A 27,162-nucleotide genomic window follows, 5' to 3' on the forward strand; every position below is an offset into this window, starting at 1 on the left:
TAGTCCTAATCTATATGTTTTTATCATACAGTCTCCTCTGACTGAATTGTAACAGGCATTCAGTGTGGATTGTGGGCATCTGTAGAGCTCAGTAAGAGGTTTTAGGGGTCAGGAAGTCACTCTGTCGGTGTTAATTAGTAATTGTGTACATATGGCAGCATTCCGTCAGCATAGCGGCGGCTGCGCTGTAGATTATATTTAGAAGGGCTGAATTCTGGGCTCAATAACTGGGAATTTCAGCCTCTTGCAAATATCATTATTTAAAAAAAATGTGTGAAAAAGAGTCTTCAGTGTTATGAAATCCACAAATATCAATTAATAGGTATATCAGAATTTAATTCATAAATAAGCCTACCTACTGTGACTTCTGCTCTCATCCTTCTGTATTCTGGTATTCGCAGAGGTTGCAGCAAAAAAAAAACCCAGATAAAGTGCATAGAGCAATACTACAGTATGTATAATAATTCAGAACCGCCACATGTGCAAAGAAAGTCGTTTCAACAACGTAAAAATCCTCAATTAAGCATGCTGTAAGATAACAATGACCCTCCGGGCATGAGTGATATACACTTTTGTGCAAATAATGACAAAAAAGAATATAAGTGCTATATTAAATCTGCATGACAGATATACTTCAGGAAATCGTCCACATTAAATGGCGCCGAAGCCAAACCGAAACCACTGTTCATGATCTCAAAGTAAAAAGAGTGTAGTATGTTAAAAAATTAAAACTGATTATTACACATAGAAACAACATAATATCTCCATTTATGAAATAAAATAAGGTTTATCTGGATCAGAGGTGGCTGAGAAATCTGGCCTACACAGAAGGCTGAGCTATAAAACACAGGGCATGGGAACTAATAAGAACGATTTGTTCCAATGTTTTATATTATCGTCTTTGTTGGTGCGGTCTTCCCACTGGTGCAAAGTTAAATCTTAACACCTGGCTTAAGTCCCCTCTGGGGACACAGTGCTGACTGGTAAAGACAGAGTATACTATTATAATTTTGGGAATACATGTAACACTGAGCACCCCCTGTGGGCTAGTTTACGAAGCGGGTTTGGTGTCATTCCGAAACCGCCATGGATTGCCGGCAGTTTTGAGGTCTAATACGGCAGGTAGTATTTATTAAGCGGCGGTTTTAGGGTGTACGTGGGCAGACTAGATTAACCCAGTGGTTCTTCTCTGCCGTCACATTCTATGTGTCTATATTGGGCACATGTAACTGATTATAGACTCTCAGAGACTTGTTACCTGAGGCAGATAATACTGCACGTCATTAATATATATAGGAGTGAGAGGTAAGTGCCTGAGTAAGCTCGGATACATGATATCTGGCACGTTGCAGCGGAAAGCTGTTTGCTCAGGAGTGATTTTTATCCCGTACACACGGCAGTAATAGAACAGGATCATGTTGTTTACCTTGCAAACAAATCAGACGGCCACAACTTGGCGCGTCCGTGTTTGCTATATCACAACTCTAAGAGCCAGGCTATTTGTACGTTGTTTGATGCGTGGATTGGCCACCCTTCCCTTGCACTCCTTTACGTTATCATAGAAAAGTTAGATGCAGTCACAAACACTGCGAAACACAGGTCACCCAGCAGGAGCACAGGTGTACTCATTACTCACTGACACATTTCCCAGGTCACTCAGCAGGTGTACAGGTGTACTCATTACTCACTGACACATTTCCCAGGTCACCCAGCAGGTGCACAGGTGTAATCATTACTCACTGACACATTTCCCAGGTCACCCAGCAGGTGTACAGGTGTACTCATTACTCACTGACACATTTCCCAGGTCACCCAGCAGGTGCACAGGTGTAATCATTACTCACTGACACATTTCCCAGGTCACCCAGCAGGTGTACAGGTGTACTCATTACTCACTGACACATTTCCCAGGTCACTCAGCAGGTGTACAGGTGTACTCATTACTCACTGACACATTTCCCAGGTCACCCAGCAGGTGCACAGGTGTAATCATTACTCACTGACACATTTCCCAGGTCACCCAGCAGGTGTACAGGTGTACTCATTACTCACTGACACATTTCCCAGGTCACCCAGCAGGTGCACAGGTGTACTCCATTACTCACACATTTCCCAGGTCACCCAGCAGGAGCACATATGTACTCCTTACTCACTGACACATTTCCCATGGCACCCAGCAGGATCACAGGTGTACTCATTACTCACTGACACATTTCCCAGGTCACCCAGCAGGAGCACAGGCGTACTCATTACTCACTGACACATTTCCCAGGTAACCCAGCAGGAGCACAGGTGTACTCATTACTCACTGACACATTTCCCAGGTCACCCAGCAGGATCACAGGTGTACTCATTACTAACTAACACACTTCCCAGGTCACCCAGCAGGTGCACATGTGTGCTCATTACTCACTGACACATTTTCCAGGCCACCCAGTAGGATCACAGGTGTACTCATTACTCACTGACACATTTCCCAGGTCACCTAGTAGGAGCACAGGTGTATTCATTACTAACTAAACACTTCCAAGGTCACCCAGCAGGTGCACAGGTATACTCATTACCCACTGACACATTTCCCAGGTCACACAGCAGGTGCACAGGTGTTCTCATTACTCACTGATACATTTCTCAGGTGACCCCGCAGGTGTACTCATTACTCCCTGAATCATTTTAAAAGAGCCTCAGGTGAAACTGTTTCACTTGTAATTCTGTGAGGAGGCCTGGAAAACATAAACTGTTTGGGGTTCTGAGGACCGAGTTTAAGAACCTATGCAATAGAACACAGGTTCTCAAACTCTGTCCTCAGGACCCCACACAGTGCATGTTTTGCAGGTCTCCTCACAGAATCGCAACAGAAATAATTAGCTTCACCTGTGGATCTTTTAAAATGGATCAGTGAGTAATGAATACACCTGTGCACCTGCTGGGTTACCTGCAAAGCATGCACTGTGTGGGGTCCGGAGGACCGAGTTTGAGAACCTATTCAATAGATCTATAGATCATGCCTGAGGGAAATTTGCTAACAATCATCCGATCTGAGATTGCCCCTTATCCCTGAAAAATGTTTCAGGGCTAAGGGGCATATAGAGATTAATAAAAAGGAGCGCTTGTATATACTAACCGCACATACCTGTAAAAAAAGACATTTTTTAATATTTGAATGTTACAGCTCTTTTTTTAAAAGTGCAGGAGACGGGTTTTAATGGTTTTAATAGTTCAGTGTCCGTCAGAATTTGCAAGATCACTTTCCCTATTTTTTCCTTACCTTGAGTGCGGGTTTGGATGGTAAAAAAAGCTATGCAGCCTGTGCGGCTGTGGTGAGCGCAATTAGCGGCTGCGGCTGGCGGCTCCCGTTCTCTTGACAGCTTCGGCTTACACTCCTCCGAAACGCGTTGGATACGTATATAGCAGGAGATCGGGAGGAACTCTATAAAAGGTTCAGAACACCAGCACTTCAAAAAGCCGTGAGCCGCACGGAGGAGTACATTGATTTGTTGCACTTTGTAGTGATTTTCAACAATTTCACAAAAACGATTCTTAGTTTATTAATTGGCATCAATGTTATTTTAATGTTTGTTCCGATGGTGATTTACCGCGATTTGAAGTGCGAAGTCACTTTTGACATGCGATTTCTATGCAAACTGGTCTTTAGTAAATCCGCGTTCAGCAAAATCACAGCTTTATCGCCCAAAAATGGCAAATCGATCTTTAGTAAATTTCCCCTCAGGATAGGGGCAATTCCAGAGTAAAGAGGTTCTGTCCCTTTAATTAGGTGTGCTCACTCTCCAATGGATAACAATAGCTGGGACTAGGTAACCAGGTAAGCCTCTGAGACACGTATGTTACTGCAATACACCTGTCACACCTCTAATGTGATTGGAATTAATAAGAGCTGTGTAATACACAGGTATCTGCGCTATATCAATATACAGAGCAAGAGGAGTGGCACTGTGTATTTACACACACAGTATAGGAACAGGTACTGAGATTACATCCAGAATAGAGAGCATGGGAGTGGTGCTGAACAATTATCTATACTGTACATACAGAAGAGGTACCGAGAATTACATGTAACAGAGTTAGGGCAGTGGTACTGTACAGTTATACACACATAACAGATATCGAGATTACATTAATCAGAGAGCACAGAGTTGTACTGTGCAAATTATCTATACATACCGCGAACAGATACTGACAATTACATCTAACAGCATGGTCAGTGGTACTGTGCAATTATCTGCACAGAACATATATCGAGATTACATCCATCAGAGAGCACAGAGTTGTACTATGCTATTATCTATACATACCAAACAAATACTGACAATTACATCTAACAGCAAGGTCAGTGGTACTGTGCAATTATACACACGACAGATACTGAGATTCCATCCAGCATACAGAGCACAACAAGCGATACAGTACAATTATTTATACATACATAGCAAGGCAGATACTGAGAATTACATCTAACAGCAAAGGGAGTGGTACTGTGCAATTATACATACATGACAGATACTGAGATTACATACAGTATACAGAGTGTGTCACTGTGCAATTATCTGCAGAGCAGGAGCTGAAACGAAGAAATACATCTTACAGAGCAAGGGCAGTGGTACTGTGCAATTATAAATACAGAACATATACTGAGTTTACCTTTATTGTAGAGAGCACAGAAGGTAGTACTGTCCAATGGGGGTAATTCCATGTTGATCGCAGCAGGATTTTTGTTAGCAATTGGGCAAAACCATGTGCACTGCAGGGGAGGCAGATATAACATGTGCAGAGAGAGTTAGATTTGGGTGGGGTGTGTTCAATCTGCAATCTAATTTGCAGTGTAAAAATAAAGCAGCCAGTATTTACCCTGCACAGAAACAAAATAACCCACCCAAATCTAACTCTCTCTGCACATGTTATATATCTGCCTCCCCTGCACTGCACATGGTTTTGCCCAATTGCTATCAAAAATCCTGCTGCGATCAACTTGGAATTACCCCCAATATCTATACATACAGAACAGGCTATGATACTGGGAATTACTTTAAAGCACAGAAAGTTGTATGGTCCAATTATCTATTCATACGGGACAGGGACAAATACTGTGAATGACATGTAACAGATCACAGGAGTGGTACTGTGCAATTATACATACATAAGTGATAATGAGATTACATCCACTATTGAGAGCACATACAGTAGTACTGTGCAAATATCTGTACATATAGAGCTGGTGATAATTGCACCTAACAGAGCAAGAGGAGTGGTACTGTGCAATTGTCTATACATACAGAACAGGAGTACAGTATATACTGATAATTACAGAGTAAGTGGAATAATATTTCTCTGACGTCCTAGTGGATGCTGGGAACTCCGTAAGGACCATGGGGAATAGCGGGCTCCGAAGGAGGCTGGGCACTCTAGAAAGATTTATGACTACCTGGTGTGCACTGGCTCCTCCCACCATGACCCTCCTCCAAGCCTCAGTTAGGACACTGTGCCCGGACGAGCAGACATAATAAGGAAGGATTTAGAATCCCGGGTAAGACTCTTACCAGCCACACCAATCACACCGTACAACTCGTGATACTATATCCAGTTTGACAGTATGAAAACAACTGAGCCTCTCAACAGATGGCTCAACAATAACCCTTTAGTTAACAATAACTATTTACAAGTATTGCAGACAATCCGCACTTGGGATGGGCGCCCAGCATCCACTACGGACTACGAGAAATAGAATTACCGGTGAGTAAATTCTTATTTTCTCTGACGTCCTAGTGGATGCTGGGAACTCCGTAAGGACCATGGGGATTATACCAAAGCTCCCAAACGGGCGGGAGAGTGCGGATGACTCTGCAGCACCGAATGAGAGAACTCCAGGTCCTCCTCAGCCAGGGTATAAAATTTGTAGAATTTTGCAAACGTGTTTGCCCCTGACCAAGTAGCTGCTCGGCAAAGTTGTAAAGCCGAGACCCCTCGGGCAGCCGCCCAAGATGAGCCCACTTTCCTTGTGGAATGGGCATTTACAGATTTTGGCTGTGGCAGGCCTGCCACAGAATGTGCAAGCAGAATTGTACTACAAATCCAGCGAGCAATAGACTGCTTAGAAGCAGGAGCACCCAGCTTGTTGGGTGCATACAGGATAAACAGCGAGTCAGATTTTCTGACTCCAGCCGTCCTGGAAACATATATTTGCAGGGCCCTGACAACGTCTAGCAACTTGGAATCCTCCAACTCCTTAGTAGCCGCAGGCACCACAATAGGCTGGTTCAGGTGAAACGCTGACACCACCTTAGGGAGACACTGGGGACGAGTCCTCAATTCTGCCCGTATCCGAGGTTGGATGCACACTAGGGGCTCTCCTGAGCCCTTAGAAAGAAAGTATAGTTTAGGTTTTTTATTTTCAGTGAGACCTGCTGGCAACAGGCTCACTGCAGCGAGGGACTAAGGGGAGAAGAAGCGAACTCGCCTGCTTGCAGCCGGATACTGGACATCATTAGCTCCAGAGGGATCGACCGCAGGCCCAGTCCTTGGTGTTCGGTCCCGGAGCCGCGCCGCCGTCCCCCTTACAGAGCCAGAAGCAAGAAGAGGTCCGGAAAAACGGCGGCAGAAGACATCAGTCTTCACCAAGGTAGCGCACAGCACTGCAGCTGTGCGCCATTGCTCCTCATACACACTTCATACTCCGGTCACTGAGGGTGCAGGGCGCTGGGGGGGGGCGCCCTGAGAAGCAATAATAACACCTTGGCTGGCAAAAATTCCACAATATATAGCCCCAGAGGCTATATATGTGGAAAATACCCCTGCCAGAATATGGAAAAAAGCGGGAGAATAGTCCGCGGAAAAGGGGCGGAGCTATCTCTCACAGCACACTGGCGCCATTTCTCCTACACAGATCCGCTGGAAGGAAGCTCCCTGGCTCTCCCCTGCAGTCTACACTACAGAAAAGGGTAAAAAAAGAGAGGGGGGGGCACTAAATTTAGGCGCAGTATATATTATATAGAAAAAGCAGCTATAGGGGACATAACTCAGTTAGTCCCTGCATTATATAGCGCTCTGGTGTGTGCTGGCATACTCTCACTCTGTCCCCCCAAAGGGCTTTTGTGGGTCCTGTCCTCATTCGGAGCATTCCTTGTGTGTGTGCGGTGTGTCGGTACGGCTGTGTCGACATGTTTGATGAGGATAATGATGTGGAGGCGGAGCAGATGCCTTTAGAAGGGATGTCACCCCCTGTGGGGCAGACACCTGAGTGGATGAGCTTATGGAAAGTAATGAGTGCACGTATAGACTCCTTACATAGGAAAATTGACGACATGCCAAATGTGGGACAGCCGACTTCTCAGCTCGTGCCTGCCCAGGCGTCGCATGGGTCGTCAGGGGCTCTAAAACGCCCGCTACCTCAAGCAGACCCAGATGTCGACACTGATACTGACACCAGTGTCGACGACGATGAGTCTAACCTGATGCCCACTAAGGCCATTCACTGCATGATTGAGGCAATGAAAGAGGTGTTACACATTTCTGATATAACTACAGGTACCACTAAAAAGGGTATTATGTTTGGAGAGAAAAAACTACCCGTAGTTTCTCTAACGTCCTAGTGGATGCTGGGGACTCCGTCAGGACCATGGGGAATAGCGGCTCCTCAGGAGACAGGGCACAAAAGCAAGCTTTTAGGATCACATGGTGTGTACTGGCTCCTCCCCCTATGACCCTCCTCCAAGCCTCAGTTAGGTTTTTGTGCCCGTCCGAGCAGGGTGCAATCTAGGTGGCTCTCCTAAAGAGCTGCTTAGAAAAAGTTTTTAGGTTTTTTATTTTCAGTGAGTCCTGCTGGCAACAGGCTCACTGCATCGAGGGACTTAGGGGAGAGATTTTCAACTCACCTGCGTGCAGGATGGATTGGAGTCTTAGGCTACTGGACATAGCTCCAGAGGGAGTCGGAACACAGGTCACCCTGGGGTTCGTCCCGGAGCCGCGCCGCCGATCCCCCTTACAGATGCTGAAGATCGTGGGTCCGGAAACAGGCGGCAGAAGGCTCTTCAGCCTTCATGAAGGTAGCGCACAGCACTGCAGCTGTGCGCCATTGTTGCTACACACTTCACACTGAACGGTCACGGAGGGTGCAGGGCGCTGCTGGGGGCGCCCTGGGCAGCAATAATTAATACCTTTTATGGCAAAGAATACATCACATATAGCCATTGAGGCTATATGTATGTATTTAACCCAGGCCAGATATCTCAAAACCCGGGAGAAAAGCCCGCCGAAAAGGGGGCAGGGCTTATTCTCCTCAGCACACAGCGCCATTTTCCTGCTCAGCTCCGCTGTGAGGAAGGCTCCCAGGACTCTCCCCTGCACTGCACTACAGAAACAGGGTAACAAAGAGAAGGGGGGCATATTTTGGCGATATTTATATATTTAAAGCGCATATAACAGAAACAACACCTTTTAGGATTGTTTATATACATTTTATAGCGCTTTTGGTGTGTGCTGGCAAACTCTCCCTCTGTCTCCCCAAAGGGCTAGTGGGGTCCTGTCTTCGATAAGAGCATTCCCTGTGTGTCTGCTGTGTGTCGGTACGTGTGTGTCGACATGTATGAGGACGATGTTGGTATGGAGGCGGAGCAATTGCCGGTAATGGTGATGTCGCCCCCTAGGGAGTCGACACCGGAATGGATGGCTTTAATTATGGAATTACGTGATAATGTTAGTACATTACAAAAGTCAGTTGACGAAATGAGACGGCCGGAAAACCAGTTGGTACCTGCTCAGGCGTCTCAGACACCGTCAGGGGCTGTAAAACGTCCCTTACCTCAGTCAGTCGACACAGGTACCGACACAGATGAATCTAGTGTCGACGGTGAAGAAACAAACGTATTTTCCAATAGGGCCACACGTTATATGATCACGGCAATGAAGGAGGCTTTGCAGATCTCTGATACTGCAGGTACCTCAAAAAGGGGTATTATGTGGGGGGTGAAAAAACTACCTGTAGCTTTTCCAGAATCAGAGGAATTGAATGACGTGTGTGATGAAGCGTGGGTTAACCCCGATAGAAAACTGCTAATTTCAAAGAAGTTATTGGCATTATACCCTTTCCCACCAGAGGTTAGGGCGCGCTGGGAAACACCCCCTAGGGTGGATAAAGCGCTCACACGTTTATCAAAACAAGTGGCGTTGCCGTCTCCTGATACGGCCGCCCTCAAGGATCCAGCAGATAGGAGGCTGGAAACTACACTGAAGAGTATATACACACATACTGGTGTTATACTCCGACCAGCAATCGCCTCAGCCTGGATGTGCAGTGCTGGGGTAGTGTGGTTGGATTCCCTGACTGAAAATATTGATACCCTGGATAGGGACAGTATTTTATTGACTTTAGAGCAATTAAAGGATGCGTTTCTTTATATGCGAGATGCTCAGAGGGATATTTGCACTCTGGCATCGAGAGTAAATGCGATGTCCATATCTGCCAGAAGAAGTTTATGGACGCGACAGTGGTCAGGTGATGCGGATTCCAAAAGGCATATGGAAGTATTGCCATATAAAGGAGAGGAATTATTTGGGGTCGGTCTATCGGATCTGGTGGCCACGGCAACTGCCGGCAAATCCACGTTTTTACCTCAGACTCCCTCCCAACAGAAAAAGACACCGTCTTTTCAGCCGCAGTCCTTTCGCTCCTATAAAAACAAGCGGGCAAAAGGACAGTCTTATCTGCCCCGAGGCAGAGGAAAGGGTAAGAGAGGGCAGCAAGCAGCCCCTGCCCAGGAACAGAAGCCCGCCCCGGGTTCTACAAAGCCATCAGCATGACGCTGGGGCTTTACTAGCGGACTCAGGAGCGGTGGGGGGTCGACTAAAGATTTTCAGCAATCAGTGGGCTCGCTCACAGGTGGACCCGTGGATCCTGCAGATAGTATCTCAGGGTTACATGTTGGAATTCGAAAGGTCTCCCCCTCGCCGGTTCCTAAAGTCTGCTTTACCAACGCCTCCCTTAGAAAGGGCGACGGTATTGGAAGCCATTCACAAGCTGTATTCTCAGCAGGTGATAATCAAGGTACCCCTCCTACAACAGGGAAAGGGGTATTATTCCACACTATTTGTGGTACCGAAGCCGGACGGTTCGGTAAGACCTATTCTAAATCTGAAATCCTTGAACCTGTACATACAGAAATTCAAGTTCAAGATGGAGTCACTAAGAGCAGTGATAGCGAATCTGGAAGAAGGGGACTTCATGGTGTCCCTGGACATAAAAGATGCTTATCTGCATGTCCCAATTTACCCCTCACACCAAGGGTATCTCAGGTTCGTGATACAAGACTGTCATTATCAGTTTCAAACGCTGCCGTTTGGTTTGTCCACGGCACCTCGGGTCTTTACCAAGGTAATGACCGAAATGATGGTTCTTCTACGAAGAAAAGGCGTATTAATTATCCCTTACTTGGACGATCTCCTGATAAGGGCAAGGTCCAGAGAACAGCTGGAAGTCGGGGTAGCACTAACCCAAGTAGTGCTTCAACAACACGGGTGGATTCTGAATCTTCCAAAATCTCAATTGACACCGACAACACGTCTGCTGTTCCTGGGAATGATTCTGGACACTGTTCAGAAAAAGGTGTTTCTCCCGGAGGAGAAAGCGAGGGAGTTATCCGAACTTGTCAGGAACCTCCTAAAACCAGGAAATGTGTCAGTACATCAATGCACAAGAGTCCTGGGAAAGATGGTGGCTTCTTACGAAGCAATTCCATTCGGCAGATTCCACGCACGAATATTTCAGTGGGATCTGCTGGACAAATGGTCCGGATCGCATCTGCACATGCATCAGCGGATAACACTGTCACCAAGAACAAGGTTGTCTCTCCTGTGGTGGTTGCAGAGTGCCCATCTGTTAGAGGGCCGCAGGTTCGGCATACAGGACTGGGTCCTGGTGACTACGGATGCCAGCCTACGAGGCTGTGGAGCAGTCACACAGGGAAGAAACTTCCAGGGTGTATGGTCAAACCTGGAGAAGTCTCTTCACATAAATATACTGGAGCTAAGAGCGATCTACAATGCTCTAAACATGGCGAAACCGCTGCTTCAGGGTCAGCCGGTGTTGATCCAGTCGGACAACATCACGGCAGTCGCCCACGTAAACAGACAAGGCGGCACGAGAAGCAGAAGAGCAATGACAGAAGCTGCAAGGATTCTTCGCTGGGCGGAAAATCATGTCATAGCACTGTCAGCAGTGTTCATCCCGGGAGTGGACAACTGGGAAGCAGACTTCCTCAGCAGACACGACCTTCACCCGGGAGAGTGGGGACTTCATCCGGAAGTTTTCCACATGATTGTGAACCATTGGGAAAAACCAAAGGTGGACATGATGGCGTCTCGCCTCAACAAAAAACTGGACAGATATTGCGCCAGGTCAAGAGACCCTCAGGCAATAGCTGTGGACGCTCTGGTAACACCGTGGGTGTACCAGTCAGTGTATGTGTTCCCTCCTCTGCCTCTCATACCAAAGGTACTGAGAATTATACGGAAAAGGGGAGTAAGAACAATACTAGTGGCTCCGGATTGGCCAAGAAGAACTTGGTACCCGGAACTTCAAGAGATGCTCACGGAAGATCCGTGGCCTCTACCTCTAAGAAGGGATCTGCTTCAGCAGGGACCTTGTATGTTCCAAGACTTACCGCGACTGCGTTTGACGGCATGGCGGTTGAACGCTGGATTCTAAAAGAAAAGGGCATTCCAGAGGAAGTTATTCCTACCTTGATTAAAGCTAGGAAGGAAGTGACCGCACAACATTATCACCGCATTTGGAGAAAATATGTTGCGTGGTGTGAAGCCAAGAAGGCCCCAACGGAAGAATTTCAATTGGGTCGATTCCTACATTTCCTGCAGGCAGGATTGTCTATGGGCCTAAAATTGGGGTCTATTAAAGTTCAAATTTCGGCCTTATCAATTTTCTTCCAGAAAGAATTGGCTTCAGTGCCTGAAGTACAAACTTTTGTCAAGGGTGTACTACATATACAGCCCCCAATTGTGCCTCCAGTGGCACCGTGGGATCTAAACGTAGTTTTGGATTTTCTCAAATCTCATTGGTTTGAGCCTCTCAAATCGGTAGATTTGAAGTATCTTACATGGAAAGTAACCATGCTACTGGCCCTGGCTTCAGCCAGGAGAGTTTCAGAGTTGGCGGCTTTATCGTACAAAAGCCCATATCTGATTTTCCATTCGGACAGGGCAGAACTGCGGACACGTCCTCATTTTCTCCCTAAGGTGGTTTCGGCTTTTCACTTGAACCAGCCTATTGTGGTGCCTGCGGCTACTAGCGACTTGGAGGACTCCAAGTTACTGGACGTTGTCAGAGCATTGAAAATATATATTTCAAGGACAGCTGGAGTCAGAAAATCTGACTCGTTGTTTATCTTGTATGCACCCAACAAGATGGGTGCTCCTGCGTCTAAGCAGACGATTGCTCGTTGGATCTGTAGCACAATCCAACTTGCACATTCTGTGGCAGGCCTGCCACAGCCTAAAACTGTTAAAGCCCACTCCACAAGGAAGGTGGGCTCATCTTGGGCGGCTGCCCGAGGGGTCTCGGCTTTACAACTTTGCCGAGCAGCTACGTGGTCAGGGGAGAACACGTTTGTAAAATTTTACAAATTTGATACTCTGGCTAAAGAGGACTTGGAGTTCTCTCATTCGGTGCTGCAGAGTCATCCGCACTCTCCCGCCCGTTTGGGAGCTTTGGTATAATCCCCATGGTCCTGACGGAGTCCCCAGCATCCACTAGGACGTTAGAGAAAATAAGAATTTACTTACCGATAATTCTATTTCTCATAGTCCGTAGTGGATGCTGGGCGCCCATCCCAAGTGCGGATTGTCTGCAATACTTGTACATAGTTATTGTTACAAAAATCGGGTTATTATTGTTGTGAGCCATCTTTTTTTAGAGGCTACTTCTGTGTTATCATACTGTTAACTGGGTTCAGATCACAAGTTGTACGGTGTGATTGGTGTGGCTGGTATGAGTCTTACCCGGGATTCAAGATCCTTCCTTATTGTGTACGCTCGTCCGGGCACAGTACCTAACTGAGGCTTGGAGGAGGGTCATAGGGGGAGGAGCCAGTACACACCATGTGATCCTAAAAGCTTGCTTTTGTGCCCTGTCTCCTGCGGAGCCGCTATTCCCCATGGTCCTGACGGAGTCCCCAGCATCCACTACGGACTATGAGAAATAGAATTATCGGTAAGTAAATTCTTATTTTTTCCCCCATCAGATGAATTAAATGAAGTGTGTGAAGAAGCGTGGGCTTTCCCTGATAAAAAATTGGTAGTTCCTAAGAAGGTACTAATGGCGTTCCCTTTCCCGCCAGAGGATAGGTCACGTTGGGAAACACCCCCTAGAGTGGATAAAGCGCTCACACGTTTGTCAAAAAAGGTGGCACTACCGTCTCCGGATACGGCCGCCCTCAAGGAACCTGCTGATAGAAAGCAGGAGGCGATCCTGAAGTCTGTATACACACACACACACAGGCATTATACTTAGGCCAGCTATTGCGTCAGCTTGGATGTGCAGTGCTGCCGCTGCGTGGTCAGATTCCCTGTCAGAAAATATTGACACATTAGACAGAGACACGATCCTGTTAACCATAGACCATATAAAAGACTCAGTCTTATATATGAGGGATGCACAGAGGGAAATCTGCCGACTGGCATCTAAAGTAAGTGCATTGTCCATTTCTGCTAGGAGAGGCTTATGGACTCGCCAGTGGACAGGAGATGCAGATTCAAAAAAGCACATGGAAGTGTTGCCATATAAGGGTGAGGAATTATTTGGGGATGGTCTCTCGGACCTAGTTTCCACAGCAACGTCTGGGAAGTCAGCATTTTTACCCCATGTCCCCTCACAGCCTAAGAAGGCGCCGTTTTATCAGGTTCAGTCCTTTCGGACCCAGAAAAACAGGTGTGGAAAAGGCGGGTCCTTTCTGTCCAGAGGCAGAGGTAGGGGAAAAAGGCTGCAACAAACAGCAGGTTCCCAGGAGCAAAAGTCCTCCCCCGCTTCTTCTTCCAAGTCCGCCGCATGACGGTGGGGCTCCACAGGCGGAGCCAGGTACGGTGGGGGGTCGCCTCAAAAATTTCAGCGATCAGTGGGCTCGCTCACAGGTGGATCCCTGGATCCTCCAAATAGTATCTCAGGGGTACAAGCTGGAATTCGAGGCGTCCCCACCCCACCGGTTCCTAAAATCTGCCTTGCCGATTGCTCCCTCAGACAGGGAGGCGGTGCTAGCGGCAATTCACAAGCTGTATTCCCAGCAGGTGATAATCAAGGTACCCCTACTTCAACAAGGCCGGGGTTATTATTCCACACTATTTGTGGTGCCGAAACCGGACGGTTCGGTGAGACCCATTCTAAATTTGAAATCCTTGAACACGTACATAAAAAAATTCAAGTTCAAGATGGAATCGCTCAGGGCGATTATTGCAAGCCTGGACGAGGGGGATTACATGGTATCCCTGGACATCAAGGATGCTTACTTGCATGTCCCCATTTACCATCCTCACCAGGAGTACCTCAGATTTGTGGTACAGGATTGCCATTACCAATTCCAGACGCTGCCGTTTGGACTGTCCACGGCACCGAGGGTATTTACCAAGGTTATGGCGGAAATGATGATACTCCTTCGAAGAAAGGGAGTTTTAATTATTCCGTACTTGGACGATCTCCTAATAAAAGCGAGGTCCAAGGAACAGTTGTTGGTGGGAGTAGCACTATCTCAGGAGGTGCTGCACCAGCACGGCTGGATTCTGAATATCCCAAAGTCACAGCTGGTTCCGACGACACGGCTACTGTTCCTGGGTATGATTCTGGATACAGTCCAGAAGAAAGTGTTTCTCCCGGAGGAGAAAGCCAGGGAGTTGTCATCTCTAGTCAGAGACCTCCTGAAACCAAAACAGATGGTGGCTTCTTACGAAGCAATTCCCTTCGGCAGGTTTCATGCCAGAATCTTTCAGTGAGACCTGTTGGACCAGTGGTCCGGATCGCATCTTCAGATGCATCGCTTAATAACCCTGTCTCCAAGAACCAGGGTGTCTCTACTGTGGTGGCTGCAGAGTGCCCATCTTCTAGTGGGCCGCAGGTTCGGCATACAGGACTGGGTCCTGGTGACCACGGATGCCAGCCTTCGAGGCTGGGGGGCAGTCATACAGGGAAGAAACTTCCAAGGACTATGGTCGAGTCAGGAGACTTCCCTTCACATAAATATTCTGGAACTAAGGGCCATCTACAATGCCCTAAGTCAAGCAAGATCCCTGCTCCTACACCAGCCGGTGCTGATCCAGTCAGACAACATCACGGCAGTCGCCCATGTAAATCGACAGGGCGGCACAAGAAGCAGGATGGCGATGGCAGAAGCCACAAGAATTCTCCGATGGGCAGAGAATCATGTACTAGCACTGTCAGCAGTGTTCATTCCGGGAGTGGACAACTGGGAAGCAGACTTCCTCAGCAGACACGACCTCCACCCGGGAGAGTGGGGACTTCATCCAGAAGTCTTCCAGATGCTGGTAAACCGTTGGGAAAAACCACAGGTGGACATGATGGCGTCCCGTCTCAACAAAAAGTTAAAAAGATACTGCGCCAGGTCAAGGGACCCTCAGGCGATAGCTGTGGACGCTCTAGTGACACCGTGGGTGTACCAGTCGGTTTATGTGTTCCCTCCTCTGCCTCTCATACCAAAGGTATTGAGAATAATAAGAAAGCGAGGAGTAAACACAATTCTCGTGGTTCCGGATTGGCCAAGACGAGCGTGGTACCCGGAACTTCAAGAGATGCTCTCAGAGGACCCGTGGCCTCTACCGCTCAGACAGGACCTGCTGCAGCAGGGGCCCTGTCTGTTCCAAGACTTACCGCGGCTGCGTTTGACGGCATGGCGGTTGAACGCCGGATCCTGAAAGAAAAGGGTATTCCGGAAGAAGTCATTCCTACGCTTATTAAAGCCAGGAAAGATGTGACTGTACAGCATTATCACCGCATATGGCGGAAATATGTTGCTTGGTGTGAGGCCAAAAAGGCCCCAACAGAGGAATTTCAACTAGGTCGATTTCTGCATTTCCTACAAGCAGGAGTGAATATGGGCCTGAAATTAGGCTCCATTAAGGTACAGATCTCGGCTCTGTCGATTTTCTTCCAGAAAGAACTAGCTTCAGTACCTGAAGTTCAGACGTTTGTGAAAGGAGTGCTGCATATTCAGCCCCCGTTTGTGCCTCCAGTGGCACCTTGGGATCTCAACGTGGTGTTGAGTTTCTTAAAATCACATTGGTTTGAGCCACTTAAAACCGTGGATCTAAAATATCTCACGTGGAAAGTGGTCATGTTACTGGCCTTGGCTTCAGCCAGGCGAGTGTCAGAATTGGCGGCTTTATCATGTAAAAGCCCTTATCTGATTTTCCATACGGATAGGGCAGAATTGAGGACTCGTCCCCAGTGTCTCCCTAAGGTGGTGTCAGCGTTTCACCTGAACCAGCCTATTGTGGTGCCTGCGGCTACTAAGGAGTTGGAGGATTCCAAGTTGCTAGACGTTGTCAGGGCCCTGCAAATATATGTTTCCAGGACGGCTGGAGTCAGAAAATCTGACTCGCTGTTTATCCTGTATGCACCCAACAAGCTGGGTGCTCCTGCTTCTAAGCAGTCTATTGCTCGCTGGATTTGTAGTACAATTCTGCTTGCACATTCTGTGGCAGGCCTGCCACAGCCAAAATCTGTAAATGCCCATTCCACAAGGAAAGTGGGCTCATCTTGGGCGGCTGCCCGAGGGGTCTCGGCTTTACAACTTTGCCGAGCAGCTACTTGGTCAGGGGCAAACACGTTTGCAAAATTCTACAAATTTGATACCCTGGCTGAGGAGGACCTGGAGTTCTCTCATTCGGTGCTGCAGAGTCATCCGCACTCTCCCGCCCGTTTGGGAGCTTTGGTATAATCCCCATGGTCCTTACGGAGTTCCCAGCATCCACTAGGACGTCAGAGAAAATAAGAATTTACTCACCGGTAATTCTATTTCTCGTAGTCCGTAGTGGATGCTGGGCGCCCATCCCAAGTGCGGATTGTCTGCAATACTTGTAAATAGTTATTGTTAACTAAAGGGTTATTGTTGAGCCATCTGTTGAGAGGCTCAGTTGTTTTCATACTGTCAAACTGGATATAGTATCACGAGTTGTACGGTGTGATTGGTGTGGCTGGTAAGAGTCTTACCCGGGATTCTAAATCCTTCCTTATTATGTCTGCTCGTCCGGGCACAGTGTCCTAACTGAGGCTTGGAGGAGGGTCATGGTGGGAGGAGCCAGTGCACACCAGGTAGTCATAAATCTTTCTAGAGTGCCCAGCCTCCTTCGGAGCCCGCTATTCCCCATGGTCCTTACGGAGTTCCCAGCATCCACTACGGACTACGAGAAATAGAATTACCGGTGAGTACATTCTTATTTTAGTTATCAGTAGATCCTGAGAATTACATCCAGTAAACACAACAAGAGGAGTAATACATTGTGATTTTCTATACATACGAAATAGAGACAGATACTAAGAATTACATCAAGGGTAGGCTATAGAATGAGAGAATGGTTCTGTGGATAATTTAGAAAATGAACATTGCATAAAGCATACAGTACATGACAACTGAAGTGGTACTGTGTCACTGTTCATACATTTGGCATAAAAGTAGAAGAATAATACTGGGAACTAGATTCAGCGTACAGATGGAGAGGTGGTACTGTGCTACTGTTCATTCATATATGGAGTAAGAGTACAATAATACTGAAAATTACATTCAGCGTACAGTAGCAGAGGTAGTATTGTGCAACTTCATACATTTGGAATAAGCAGAACAAAATATGTATTGAGAATTACATCATTCAGATTAAGTGAAGTTACACTGTGCACTTGACCATATATACAGAATAGGAACAGATCTTGTGAATTACTTCCAATATCAGAACAGGAGCATTTGTACTGTGCAATTTTAAAACTCATTTATATTTTATTTTCTGGAAGGGATAACATTCATATCATACTTACCTACTCTCCCGGAATGTTAGAGAGTTCCCTGACTCCTGGAAGAGTGGGTGGGCCGTCATCATTCCGCCCACCTCTTTTTGAAGTGGGTTGAATGGGGGATGTAATGCAGCGAATAGCGGCTCTAGAGGAGTGGGCGGGGGCCAATATGACACGTTACTAAGAGGATCACAAAACTTTGGGCCCCACCCCAGCGCTATTTAGTTAACTGTTGCTGGTATTTAACTATTTAACACAGCGTTGCCATGCAGCGAGAAGTTCTATTTTACCAGCCAGCGTTTTTTTCTGCTCTCCGGGCGCCAACCGGTGAAGACTGCAGCACAGAGAAGGGTCGGAGAGTGGGATAGAGGGGCGGAGAGTAGGAGGGAAGGGAGGGGCGGACAACAGGGCTAAGAGATGGAACTGCATTGTGGGTAATATCCTGGATACCGGCTACCTACCTGGATATTACCACTCGCTGGCGCAGATAGACGCCAGGATTGCCTGACGGGTTTATGGGGGAGGGGGCTGTACTGCACACCCTAATTCTAAACATAGTAAGGGGTGCTACCATGCTGTGACTTGTCGTGCACCTGCATTTTCTCTTTTTACCAGGAAAATTTGAATTGTCTAATCACAACGAGTGCCAAATCACAGACCCCCGCTCATTATTAAATACAAAGTGCGGGAGAAAACAGTCAAGCGCTGTTCACTATGATAGGACAAACTGTGATAGCTGGCTTAATAGATAAAGCACCTTTCAATTAATTAAAGACTAAGGGATGCATTAACTTAAGCAGCACTTTTCAAATCCAGGAGGTTTTGGACGTTGGATTTAAAGGGGCAATGTTTTTTTTATTTTTTTTTATATTTATAATTGTCACTTTAAATCCAGCTCTGGAAACCTTGATGTCACAATTTTCGGCCCCACGCAACTAGCACCTCCCAGTTCTAGGAGGGAAGGAGTTAACATGAGGTAAGTATGATGCATTTCACCTGGTTGCAATCAGCCACAGAAACTGTGTAATTTGTGTCCCTGTTTAAAGGGATAGTATGGTATGCGTATACGTGTATATATATATATATATATATAAAAGCTTGCCATCGTACCCCTTTAATCTGGGACACCTATGCTTTATACAGGTTCTGTGGCTGGTTAAATTCAAGCCTGCGTTTCTCCATTTATGATCAGCCACACAAACTGAGTAAACCATAGGCGTCCCGGAAGTACTAATTTAAGTCACCTGTGCTCAAGCATGAATATCACTAAAATCTGCACTGCCAGTGTACCTTGAGGACGGAGGCTGGGAATGCCTGCCCTAGGCTCTAGTTTGCACACTGACCCCCCTGCAGTTTTCCTGCGTATATAGTTATTTGGATGCACAGTAGTCAGTAACTGTAAAATCGTTTCCCAAGATTTCCTTTTCTATAACAAGCGGCGTTGCTCCCTTCGCCGAGTGTAGGTATTGCACATTGCACACTGTCCCTACTGCATAGCTGCTGCTGCTTATTGTCAGCCGGTGCCTGGGCTGTATCCTCTGACGTCAGAGACCTAGGGGTAATCCAGGCTGCAGTGTGTTGCTGGGTGTTGCAGAGTGCCAGGTCAGTGTTGCAGGCTGAATATGACTGTCCAGCGTGTCCAGGGGATCAGGGCTAATGGAAGCTACTACAGGGGCAGGGCTGGATGGGATGGTTACGCTGTGGGTGGGGGGCTTGTCACGTTGACATTGAGTACCCTGGGAGATCCAGCAGGGGTAAGTGCTGGTAGCAGGGGTCTCCATACAGTGGATCCTATCTCTGTGACCTGCATTGGGCTGACTCCCGAGCACTCATATGATATACTGCAAACAGTTCAACAAATAGTGTAAGCGAATGGACCTGCACACACGTGCGACAGTTTCACCGCTGCTTGCAGCACTCAGAAGTGTAGCGGAGAGAGAGATAAAGTACCAGCCAATCAGCTCCTGACTAGCATGTTACACACTGTCTTTGATAAATGACAGGAGCTGATTGGATGATACTTTATCTCTCTCCTAAGGCTCCAGTTAGAGTACTATGGGGCTGATGTATTAAGCCGGGAGAAGTGATAAAGCAGCGATAAGTAGAAGGTGATAACGCTCCAGCCAATCAGCTCCTAACTGTCAATTTACATATTACAACTTTCCTTGGGAGACGTGTTACTGACAGAACGGTAGCGTCTAGTTACCCTTCGTGGAGAGGACCTTTCCCATAAGCCCCTGGGTCCATGACACAAACTTTTTGGAATAGTAACCTGGTGAGCGAGGCGAGACACCGAGCCCGAATCGTGGCGAGCGTACAATGGTGCAGAGATAAAACTAAACAATCTGAAACAAACGGAGAATGGAGAAAACATTTAGGTGCTGTCAGGGCGGAAGTTATCTGCTGCCCTCTACTGCTGTCACTTCCTGGTCCTGATCATGAAGGGAACATAGACACAACTCTGACAGCAATGATAAAGCTCTGTGAGGGCACAGCACAAGGGTCAGTCCCTGCTCTGACTAGTGCTGCATGTCTACGTCGGGGCGAATGAGCGCCTAATCTCCAGTCGCTGCTAGTACGTACATGCAGATCAACTTTTACTAACTCTGCTGGGGAGCCGATCCACCGACGCACTACGCCTTCTGCAAAGCTGGCCGCGTAACATGTATATGCATAATTTGACTTAATTTGGGGTTTTGTATTTGCCCATATATACACCTATAGTACATACAGTGGTCAAAGTACACACAGCACGCATACACCTGAGAATAGCACCCAGTATGCATAAATCAATCTATCAGTCAGGGACAGCTTGGGACTTAAAATAGGCCCCGACATTATTCCCAGTGCGTGTGAATGGGGAAAAGGGGGCATGACTTTGCATCACAGGGACACTCCACGAGACACTGGATCATGGCCACGTGTCACCCCCGCATTTAAACTTGCCAGTCAAGCAGAATGCCAGCAGACGGAGCTGCTCGGCGATGCTTCCAGACAGCTGGATGCCAATCAGGCCATTGGCCCTACTGGCATTTGCCAGATTGCCAGTCCATCTGTGCTATCAGTAAAGTACCTGTATGTGGCATATTAGAACTCCGGGATTGTTCATTTGGGTAAGGGGAATAAAGTTTTGCCAGAACAACAGTTTCACGTGAAGCAACTTCCACCTTACAGTGCGTCTCTAATACTGACTGAGTTATACAAGTGGCAGACATTTTTCTGGAGAGCAACATGCACTGAGACCTATGGAAATAACTCCGCCACTATGGCTTTAGCATCGGAGACAAATTTGATTGTGACATTTGATCCCCAAGTGATGAGTTTAAGAAAGAGAGAGACGGATAAAAGAACCTTTACATTATACTGTTCTGTTGTATAATCACTGTATAATCAGCGATTGACGTTGAGTCAGTGTTTTGGGCCTACGAGATGGCTCCAAGGCCCGGAGCTAGAGCTAGCGGACTTGGAGCCCTGGCAACACTGCTTTATTATTTTGGATACATTTATAAAGAACGCTGATGGACATAAATTAGCAATGCATAGGTGATGATGTACAGGCTGGGTTATCTCTGCAGCTGGATGCCACATCTGCGCTGATGTAGAAATAACCCTTCCCTGTCTCCTAATGGCCGCTGGGAGTTACAGTATTATAGCACAGCTTACTCAGACTGGCTGGTGCCTAGAACCATTGCAAATCGCGACCAATGGTGATCTGAGGCTGCTTCCTCAGACGCTGCACTCAGATCTCACTAATGATAACATGAGACGTCTCTCTCCTACAGACGCCTCCTTTTTGGGTCTGTCCCGCTGTCCCTCCTACGAGCCGCAGTGTACCGCGGTGGGGCGGGGAGGGGTCAGTTGGGAGGCTCTCTAGCACTCGCTGCTCTGCTCAGTTCAGAGAGACTGGGGGCATGGCCAGCAACTCACAGAGCGCTGGCCGTGCCCCACTGTGGCGAAAATTGGAGGCACGGCTCGCGATTGCGTCATCCACACGAGGCCATGCCCCCTTTCAATAGACCACCCACCCTTTCGGTGCCACGCAGCTTAGCTGCGTCAGCCGTCCCTCCTTGAGGAATCCAAATGTTGGGAGGTATGTGTTTGCACAGCCGATGCGTACAAATTCGCAACTGCAGCATCATTTGTGTACAGCTCTGAATCGGGCCCCTGTGTCAGGGACCATTTTCGGTGACACATATTCATTATTCCTGCGCATCTTGTATGCATAGTGTATATTGTAACTGTACAGAATGGCTGGCTGGACAGTATAAGTGCCAGCTTGTCATTGTAACGTTTACCTCCCTGCTACATACAGCAGAGGCAGCCATCTTGTAGTCATAGCCAGACGATCAGTTATTATCCAACCTAGGCACATGCATAGGGCCTATTGTACGTAGAGAGGCTCTGATTACCCTCGCCCAGTGGTCTTAAAACTGTGTGTCATGGCACCCTGGGGTGCCTCGGGACACTTGCAGGGGTGCCTTGGATTGGTGGTCCAGGACCAATTCAAATTATTTATGGTCAACGTAATGGGGAAAACCGGTAATGGTGACTGTCAATCATAAAATACATGGACAAACAGAAGCAAATATTGTACCTTACGATAAAACTGAACCTAAGGATGACATATAAACACAATTTACTTCATTTAATATTTTTTTCTAAATTTCTGAATAAGAAGCTTTTGGCCTAGGGGTGCCGTGAAAAAAATTCTGGTACTCTAAGGTGCCGTTATTCAAAAAAGTTTGGGAACCACTGCCCTAGCCTGTTTTTACGTGGGTTTTCATTTTTGACAAATGAGTGTAAAATGAGGTTCAAACTAGTTGCTTAGGGCCCCAGGAGGTCTCAATCAGACTAAACCAATACTTAATGGAGGCAGCCATCTTGTAGACTATGCAACAGTGCTTATATCAGTCGAGCTAGGGGCATCATAAGGAACCAGTGACTTCACTATTGACATGATTAAGGCTTAACAAAAAATAATAATAATAATTAAAATGTCTGCTTCCTCAGTTGGATTTGAACAGTCCTATTATGACCGAGGCAGGGTGACACTGCTGCTTGTAATTGTACACTATAGTGAGCTATGTTGTATACTAGTGTGTTCTGTCACACTGGTTCCCAGCATAGATTTCTATATATACAGTGCACACTTCCTGAATGAGACACCAGATCAGCACTGACCTCAGGGAGTGCCCTCTCGTAGAGTGTTCCTATCCTATCATGCACCTTAGAGATTCTCGACGCGGGGACATCAGAGCGCTTTGAGAGTTGTCCGAATTTCGCAAATTTTACAACCTCAGATTTAGAGAAAGTGGAACATTCCAGCTTGTTTGGGCCTATTTTTAATGGCTTGAAAACGTTTGAGTTCAATTTGAATAATTTTGGCGCCTCACTTTTTTTGTTTTACTAATGGCGTTCTGTAAACGCACTAATTGTCGCAGTTGCATTTGAAAACCAAAATGTTAGATAACTTTAATATTGAATATCTTATTTTGATGGCGATACAATCGTAGCTGAGTGTGCTGCCATTTGTTTAGCGTCGCCCAACCAGGGAACTGATCTGGAAGTGCTCGGACATTTTTGAGTATCTGTAATATGGAATAACGGCAATGTACAGGTTATGTTACTTCATAACTTTGCACCCTGACGTTCCCTGACTTTATATAGTGATGGGACAAGTTTAATATATATACCATTTACAGTACACTTGTTAACTTATGTCTCCCCAGCTCAACACAGACTGGCGGAGATGCCTCCAGTATCCCCTCATAACTTCTCTTGGGTGGAGCCAGGGCTTCTAGCTGGCATGGCCATGCCGCGTCTACCTGCCCACTATGAATACCTGTATGAGAACGGCATCCGCCACCTGGTGACCCTGACCGAACACAAGCCGCCTTACCACGACACCTGCCCTGGCATCACCCTTCACCGTATACGAATCGTGGACTTCTGCCCGCCCAGTCTGGAGCAGATTAAAAGCTTCCTCAAGATTGTGGAGGATGCAAATGGCAGGAGAGAGGTAAGAGCCCCCTCCCCCATTTATTTTATAACACACTGACAGTGGTATACAGTATGTATAAGCTCCCGTAAAATCTGTATGTAAAAAAACAATGGCATCCATCTTTCTAGCCTCCAGGCCCTTATATTGTTGCAGAGAGTGACTTCTATTATCCGTATAATGTACAGTAGGGATTATATTACCTCATGTCATCAGCACAGGTGGGACAGAGATACCCCACCCTTGGCGTCTCCTCACTATTGTGCTGTGCACGGATGATCATTTTTATTAAGCTCGGAATAAACTGTAATAATATATTTACAAAAAGAGAATTTCCTAAAGCTTTGCTCGTTCCTCCAGGGGGTGGCAGTGCACTGCATGCACGGGCACGGACGCACGGGCACCATGTTAGCCTGCTACCTGGTAAAGTCGAAGAAGATCACCGGGGTGGAGGCCATCAACGAGATTCGACAGCTCCGGCGCGGATCCATAGAGACGACGGAGCAAGAGAAGTCCATTATACAGTTTCATCACCACATCAAGTGACTTGGCATTTGGGGTGACGGGGATCGGGGATCCCCAATATGTCACAGCGCCGAGACCAGTTCTGAGGGCACGTTTATCCTGAAGGCACAGCGGCTGCTGATGTCCGTGGCACTGAATGGGTTGCAGCGTTGTGTGCTGACGAAGTGTATTTGTGTAAGAGGAAAGCCTCTTGTATTCTCCTGTACAAAGCCAGGGGGATTCTCTTCTCCGGATCTGAGCCCGCGAAGGGGGGAAGAAGTTATGTCTCTCTACTGGGAATTCATAATCCAGCTTGTGAAGTGGGTATAGAGCATTAAGCACCACATGACTGGCCGTCGGCTGTGTCGTCAGGAATCTACCTGGATTATAGTGTATTAGTTGGGGCCACGCCACTTGTCACTATTTTTACCATATACCATAATATGTGTACATTGCAATAAACGGCTAACAAATGTCACCTCATGAAATGGCTATATACAATATATACAGTGTGTGTGTGTGTGTGTGTGTGTGTGTGTGTGTGTGTGTGTGTGTGTGTGTGTGTGTGTATAAATATATACCCCATTATACACATATAATAATTGTATAGGCCACTTGTATAGTGCAAAAATAATTTTGTGTAACCATTAGCAGGCTTGTACGGTTTAGAAAACGAAAGCGAATGTCCGGACCGGCTGCCCTTACCGCCTGTGCGAAATTTATGGCACAGCCGCTGCGTACAAACTCGCAGCGGTGAATGCATTTACCTATGTCTCTGTAGCAGGCCCTGTGTTTGATGTTTGCCGGGTCACCATAGTCACACTGGGTACGTCTGCCTATCTGCTGGTTTTAGGTTTCTGAGACTCTAACCCGTTTCTCTGTGTGGCGCTGATTTAGCCGGCCTGCTGTATACGTCTAGAAATATCTCAGGGCTGAGACAGCATCCGGCGGAGATACACAAACATGGGCTTGTGGTAGACAAAGAAACTCCCGACTAAGCACCCAGGCTGTGACCACTGTAACAACAAGCTGTGGGCCGGACACACAGTCTGTGAAACGCGTGTTGCCATATGAGAGGTGACGGGGCGTATCATGGTGCCCAAACCTAAACACATTAAAAGGATAGCTCCAGCCAATGTCTTCAGCAAAATCTGGTCATAACAGGTTACTTACCTGGGTTCTGGCTGTCTTGCGGGTACCTCGAAGACTTGGATGCGCCCCCGCTAACTACTCATAGGGGAGCAGTGCAGTGCACTTGTGACAGAGTAGGTAGTTCTAGACAAAGACTACACAAGACAGGCCAAAGAGCACTTGGTTTAGACCACGAAACGCGTTGCTAGCTTGCATTGGATGAAGTTCACTTTAATCTTGCAAATAACTAGAGATGAGCGGGTTCGGTTTTACTCAAATTTACTCAGTTCTCAAAACGGCATCTTATTGGCTCACGGATGTCACGTGTTTTGGATAGCCAATAATAAAAATCCGGGTAAAACGCGAACTGGCGTTAATTCTGCTGTTACATCTGTACCGGCTCATCTCTACAATAACAAATCCTTTGGTCCCTATTTTTGCACAGATCTCTGGACAGAGGGCCTAATTCAGACCGATCACACTTTTTCTCTAATGGGCAAAACCATGTGCAGTGCAGGTGGGGTAGATGTAACATGTGCAGAGAGAGTTAGATTTGGGTGGGGTGTGTTCAAACTGAAATCTCAATTGCAGTGTAATAATAAAGCAGCCAGTATTTACCCTGCACAGAAACAATATAACCCACCCAAATCTAACTCTCTCTGCACATGTTACATCTGCCCCACCTGCAGTGCACATGGGCCCTCATTCCGAGTTGTTCGCTCGCAAGCTGCTTTTAGCAGCTTTGCACACGCTAAGCCGCCGCCTACTGGGAGTGAATCTTAGCTTATCAAAATTGCGAACGAAAGATTAGCAGAATTGCGAATAGACACTTCTTAGCAGTTTCTGAGTAGCTCCAGACTTACTCCTACACTGCGATCAGTTCAGTCAGTTTCGTTCCTGGTTTGACGTCACAAACACACCCAGCGTTCGCCCAGACACTCCCCCGTTTCTTCAGACACTCCCACGTTTTTCCCAGAAACGGTAGCGTTTTTTCACACACACCCATAAAACGGCCAGTTTCCGCCCAGAAACACCCACTTCCTGTCAATCACATTACGATCACCAGAACGAAGAAAAAACCTTGTAATGCCGTGAGTAAAATACCTAACTGCATAGCAAATTTACTTGGCGCAGTCGCAGTGCGAACATTGCGCTGGCGCATTTAGCGGAAAATCACTGCGATGCGAAGAAAATTACCGAGCGAACAACTCAGAATGACCACCATGGTTTTGCCCATTAGAGGAAGATTTTGCTTTTGAGATCAGGTCTGAGTTAGGCCCAGTAGTGCTACATCCAAAAAGCACTACTGAGACCAGCAAGCTGAGGATAATTAAAATGGGATAGAAATAAGTTGGTAAAACAGGAGCAGAACATTGTGTCCTGGATGACAGGAGTTGTGGAAGTGTCGTCCTCTGGGCAGTGTTTGAGGTCTGCCCCGCCATATCTGATACCTGATATAGTACAGTTTAGGGTTAACAACAATCTCGTCTTCTGAGTACCC

General features: G+C 47.0%; 1 protein-coding gene across 3 annotated transcripts in view; it reads left to right on the forward strand.

Annotated features, from left to right (window-relative positions):
- DUSP23 (dual specificity phosphatase 23) overlaps positions 1-25,018 on the forward strand; it is a 29,617-nt gene extending 4,599 nt beyond the window's left edge. The window contains exons 1-3 of one of the 3 annotated variants that reach the window (XM_063947002.1): positions 18,926-19,004; positions 23,758-24,047; positions 24,387-25,018. In XM_063947002.1, coding sequence (XP_063803072.1) covers positions 23,778-24,047; positions 24,387-24,572 — 456 coding nt within the window. In that variant the 5' untranslated portion in view covers positions 18,926-19,004; positions 23,758-23,777 and the 3' untranslated portion in view covers positions 24,573-25,018. Of the gene's footprint in view, positions 1-18,925; positions 19,005-19,551; positions 19,631-23,757; positions 24,048-24,386 lie in introns of those variants that run through there. The other 2 variants (XM_063947001.1, XM_063947003.1) reach the window with 2 other exon arrangements.
- Positions 25,019-27,162: the final 2,144 nt, after the last annotated feature.

This window comes from Pseudophryne corroboree, chromosome 12 (assembly GCF_028390025.1).
Source record: "Pseudophryne corroboree isolate aPseCor3 chromosome 12, aPseCor3.hap2, whole genome shotgun sequence".
Lineage (NCBI taxonomy): Eukaryota > Metazoa > Chordata > Amphibia > Anura > Myobatrachidae > Pseudophryne > Pseudophryne corroboree.